The following is a 5,692-nucleotide window of genomic DNA, read 5'->3' as shown; positions in this document are numbered from 1 at the left end:
AGATGTAGAAAGATGTCCCACCATCAGCTGTAGAAAGATGTTCCACCATCAGATGTAGAAAGATGTTCCACCATCAGCTGTAGAAAGATGTTCCACCATCAGATGTAGAAAGATGTTCCACCATCATGTAGAAAGATGTTCCACCATCAGCTGGATGTGTCTTCAACAACTGGCTCCTCTGCTCACTGTTTCTGAGCCATGCTGCATTTATTTTTTATTGATCCAGTAGGTTTATTTTTTTATTTCCGTACTTCTCTGCACAGCCTGCAGTTCAACCAAAAACATTCACGTGATCTTTTTCTGTTTTTATCTTTAACAAAAACTGGTGCAAGCAAGAACGACATGTAGAATAAAGTGACTTTAAACATCCAGATTTAAGCTCATATTTGGTTAATTTTCCCAACAGATCTCCATCACACACTTTTATTTCAAGGGCAGTTTGAAAGTTGAAATTCAGACTTTGTTTTTCCCTGTTTTTGCAGTTTCTCGCTCTGATAAATGGTGTAACTCTGATGCGGATCAGAGGATTTGTGATAATTTTTTTTGTGCATGATGCTCCTAAATGTACTTTTTCACAACACATTAGACTTTTTCTCTGCATTTCCTCACAGTACATCCATCGGTGTTTGTTTTTCATGTCGACGGCTGTGCAGTCTTTACTCAACACGGGCAAGTCAAACAAACAGACAAGGTTTTGTCTGTTGAAATGTGCTGCTCTATTGTTAGACGTGAGGAAGACGTGCACAAGAGTTAAAGAGGGAGGAAAGGGAAGAGGGTCGTACTGAGGACCGTCTGAACTGGCGGTTTGGAAATCCACGGATGAGCTCATTAAGTTAATTTGGAGCTGATTGAAGGCCAAGTGTAATTTGTTTTATGCACAGATGAATGTTGGTGCACCTCAGCGATGATGAATGACAGACTAGACGGTCCACGGCCTCCACCATGTGTTCACTGTGGCTTTTTGTTGTTTTTTTGTCTTACAGAAATACGCAAACGGAGAAAATCTCTGCGCAGGAAGTTTGACTCCTTCTCAAAGGAAAAGAAAGAGCGAGGTGAGTTCATGAGACACACAGAAGTGGTTCAACACGTCTGCGGCCACAGTTGGTCTCCTGTGATAAACTGTGGATGTGGTCGATGCTGTAAATGTTTTCATCGCAAACAAAGTCCCGTCTGTCCACCGGAGCGGCGTGGCCTCGCTGACGTCCGGCGGCTTCGACAGAACTCACCACTAACAGTCTGAGATACTGTGTTTATAAAAGCCTGAGAGCTGCACACTGAGTCAAACCTGAGCGTCGTTGTTTCTGCCGTCGTTCTAATATAAACCGAGTGATGACTGAACTCAAACTCCCACCAGGATCCCCACAGTCAGGCTGAGTCACACCACAACAGCGCAGGATGCTAATACTCAGATTACTGCAAGTATCAGGAGTACTTTAAACAATGTAGGATAAGTTTAAACTATAATAATAAGATGCCTAAAAATGAAAAAGCAATCAGATATAAGTATGATACAATCCTGAAACTACTGAAATAGGCGAGTAAATAATAAAGGTACATGATTATGGAAAAAATGTCATGAAAGTTTGTGTTGCACCTGAAACTTAAATATGAAATGAAATGTCACACTTGATGCACAATCTAATGAGCAGTAATGGTCCAGTGATATTGATAATAATGCGTCCAGTGTTTTACTGTCGCTTCCTGCAGAAAGTGGAGGAGTTGAACAGTTTGTCAGTGACAACCTCATGAGCTCCAGACCTTTTTTTATAACCTTTGTTTTGATGGACAACAGCAGTGTAGAACGCCACAGAGGACTTGGATCTTGTGAATGGTTTGAGGTTGAACTGGAGCCACGTCCTGTCTGACGTCACGTTCAGGCCGATTGATGGATTCCATGTCGGGTCTCGTGATGCAGAAAGTCTGCACGGACCCGACTGAAACTAGACATGAGTTTGATGCACCGCAGGTCAGTCGTGATGTTTGTAATCATGATGCACGTCCTTGGTCCTGTTCCAGACGCCGTGTTGTGCTTTAATTGCTGTGAATCAGTTTTCATTTCCTGAGGCTCAAGTATTGGTGATGGTTGCATCACACGTGAACAGAGGCTGTTTGCACTACGCAGCATTCATTTATCTCTGTTTGCATTCTTTGCTTGTTATTTACCTCCCTCTGCTTCCTCTCTCTCTCTCTCTCTCTGTAAAGCCTTGTGGCCAATCGTCTGCCAATCTGACCCCAACCTCTCATAAAGAGATGTTCTCTATTCTCAGGTGATTATCGCAGCGGGCCGAGATACGAGCCAAAACACACAACACACATTCCCAGGCAGTCTGTGCAGCCCTTTAAATCCTGCCTCCAGCCTCTTACACACAGGGACTTAGCTGCTGCTAACCCTGCTAATGAAAACACAGAACATTGGGACCTGGCGCTGCTCCCGCTGGCGCTGCTCCTCCACTAGCGAAGCCACGACTCTGTGGCCTTCAGAGGTCAGCAGGTAGCACATTACATGCAGCAGGCTTACAGAGTGAAACTGTAATCTGCTGGGAGTCGCCGTGAGGTAAATGGTGAGTAGGTGGTTTTTATCTAATTTCCACACTAGCTGTAAGCAGCGGGGTTTACTCAGAGGACAGCCGGTGTTAAACAAACACATCCTTTACAGTCTGAAGCCCAGAGGACCAATATTATCGTCCAGCTGCTGATGTGACGAAAGAATAACAGAAGTGAGTGTTGAGCTGCGTCTAAATATATCCGAGTGGGTCTTCCAGGAACAGACCTGAGGACCAGAAACACTCTATTAGGAAAGCAGCTGAATTCCTGAACAATAAGGTTTTAACACAAACAGCTGTTTCCCTGAGTTTCAGTGTTTGTTTTCACACAGGCCACGTCCACAGACTGCTATGTGCCGATCGTGCCAACGAGGCCGATCAACAAACAAACAGAACGTTCGAGAAAGTTAATGGATGTTTGTGGTACACCTGAAAAGATTTGCCTCCCAGCTGTCAAGATGTGATGTTTTACAGATGTTTGTAGTCGGACACAAAACCCATGAATCAGAACGGCTTTTATAAAATTTGCATTTCAAACCTATTTGTCCATTTTTGGGGATTCAACAAAAAACCCAGAGAGAATGTCTAGCTAACAGTGAAAAGTTTTCTTTTTGCTGTATTTTCTGTCATATTTTACCAGTAAAAATATGTTTCATGTTTTATTGATAAAGGTTTTCTTGCCCTTTCAAGTCCATCTTATTTAAACTAGGGATTGCCCAGTCCAGTGTCACCGATCAGACATTTTTAATTGATCGGTATTGGTTTCACCCGAAGCCTGGTTCGTTGTTTACGCCTGCTGTCAGTCAGGTGTCGTGAAGGGAGAGCACAAACTGTGGCAGGACTCTAGTGATGGTTATTCTGAAGGCATTTCTTGAGCGTTTACATTAGTAATCAATACCCACCGGGTGCAGTGGATGTATGATATTGCTGTTTCAGTTGCACTGATCACTGTGACGTAGAAACACTGCCCTTATTGAATCCAGTTTGCCTAAACTCATGAGCTCTGGTCGGAGGTCATTAAGCGTCACAGAAACCGTGTCATGGTGCCCATTGTTAGCGAAACCCCTACGATTCTTACTGCCTGTTGTCAGTGTGATGGCCTCCTCTGGTTGCTACAGTATGAGCTAACAGTAAGAGGCTCCACCTGGTGGCACAACCAGGTACTACAGCTAATCTACGATGCATTTTTTGACAGAGAATATAGGTTTTCTCCGCATTTTAGAGCTTATGGAGCCATTGTACATCACAGCAGGCCTTCTAGCCTTTCTAGCCTCAGGTTGGCATACTTGGCCCTCTTCTTTTCTTTGGGCTTCCTCCATCCAGTCTCACAGAGATTGTGTTTGGCTGCGATGGTGTCCAGGAACCTCAGTTGTCTGGGGTTCAGGCTTTTCTCCTACTGAAACAAAAGTAATGGCGGCCCTCTTGCTGCTAGCTGCAGCTGACGCCAGATGGTGTTTGCGACGCTCGGTCGCGGCGCCAACGATACCGCCCCTCGCCCAAAGCTTTCGGACAGCAGCAGAGGATGTGCTCCAGTGATCCTCTTCTCTGGCAGCGTTGGTGAGCAGGTGAGTCGGCCAGGCCTCAGCTGAACAGATTAGCCAGACTCGGGAGGAAGTCGTACGCCGAGTGGACCAAGAACTTGAGGTGATGTGTTTCGGCCTCCAAAGTTCTGCTCAGGTGAATTGGCAGCCCTTCGGATGATCGTGCTTGGTCCGGGCTCCATGCTTTGCCCACCGTTCTGCTGAAGCGAGCTAGCTCCGCCTCTGCACGAACCTCGTCATACCTGGAAAAGTCTTGAGCTGCTTCCAAGCCACCAGGATGCTATGCCGCAATCTTTTCTTAGTCCGTCCAACTGCCTCCTACGTACACCATCCCCGACCTGTTCTGACCTCGATGCTAAATAGGAAATGACCCAGATCGGATCGGAGGCAAATAAACTCGATCGGGACATTTCTAGTGTAAATTTAAAGGTTCATGTAGGAATACTGCACGAGGATCTCACACTACAAGGATACGTTTCTGTGTTTTATTTGCAAGCTTTAGCAGAGATTAAAGGAGAAGAGTAACGGCTAAGTGTAGTCGAAAAATAATATTGAATAATTGAAAGCAATAGACAGTAAAAAGTAAGTGAAATAATACATAAATGCACCCAGTTTATCACACTTAAGATTAAACGTTTCAACAAGGGGGCGTCCTGCACTGCTGCTTGAAAATAATACAAATTTCAAATCAAAATCACCTTTTAAACCAACTGTAGAATGTAAACTCTGTAAAAGGTTCAGTAGAAACGTTCCTCACTGGACGCTGGCTGTGGTTGCTGGACAGTTTTTTTTTTTTTTTTTATTAGAACGCAAAAAACGATTTTTAAAAAAAAAAAGCTGTTGCATTTTTTATAGCCCCGTATCTGCAAAGCCTCAAACCTCTTTGATATGTAAATGTCCCGTTAGCTTGGCTGCCTGTCAACCATTAAATCCTCAAGTGCTTACTTTAAACAAGCAAACGCCTCCAGTACAAGCAGCTAACGCCGTCATAGTTGGCTTTTAATGCCAGCAAACGTGGCCAAATGTCAGGAGGCGGCAGCACGGACCGGTCAGCTCGGCTGCTCCTGCCAGCAGACGTCAGGACTGAGGAATAAGCCTGGACTTACCCATCAAACAGGCCTTTAGTGAGACGTGTAGGACACGTATTTGTTGAATGGATCCGGCCTGTTGTTGTGGGCAGGGATCGTTGTGTTCCTTTGGATGGTGAGTGTTGTTGAGCATAAATTCCTCCTTCAGTAGCCGACAGAAGGATGAACAGCGTTGAATGTATGCACTGAAATAAAGTTAGGAGGAAGGCAAACAGCCTGTGATGCTGATTAGAGGTAAACTAGCTCATTACAGCTGTTGAGGCACCCAAAGGGAAAATTCCTGCAGAGGCACGCCAGGCTATAGGAATGTTAACTAATGGTCGTAATGGTTATTCCTGTCTCACATGCGCCTTTGGGGAAGTTCAATAAGCGCGATCGATCCTCGAACAGTCAAGGCAATGAGTCCGTGGTGCCTTGTTTGACAGAAATCTATGCAGTACTTATAAGAAGTATTCACCTGCCTCTTACTGCTTTCTTTCACTGCATCATGGTTAAAATAAGTTTTTGTTTTGGCCAAGAA

General features: G+C 44.7%; 1 protein-coding gene across 1 annotated transcript in view; it reads left to right on the top strand.

Moving 5' to 3' along the window:
* Positions 1-5,692, top strand: part of arhgap36 (Rho GTPase activating protein 36) — a 67,156-nt gene that overhangs the window by 46,566 nt on the left and 14,898 nt on the right. The window contains exon 3 of the mRNA XM_008303527.1: positions 984-1,052. Within this exon, the coding sequence (XP_008301749.1) occupies positions 984-1,052 (69 nt within the window). The remainder of the gene's footprint in view (positions 1-983; positions 1,053-5,692) is intronic.

The sequence above is a fragment of the Stegastes partitus genome, unplaced genomic scaffold (assembly GCF_000690725.1).
Source record: "Stegastes partitus isolate 25-593 unplaced genomic scaffold, Stegastes_partitus-1.0.2 Scaffold2026, whole genome shotgun sequence".
Taxonomy (NCBI): Eukaryota; Metazoa; Chordata; class Actinopteri; family Pomacentridae; genus Stegastes; species Stegastes partitus.
Note: the sequence above shows the minus strand (reverse complement) of the source record. Positions and strands in the feature narration are given on the sequence as shown.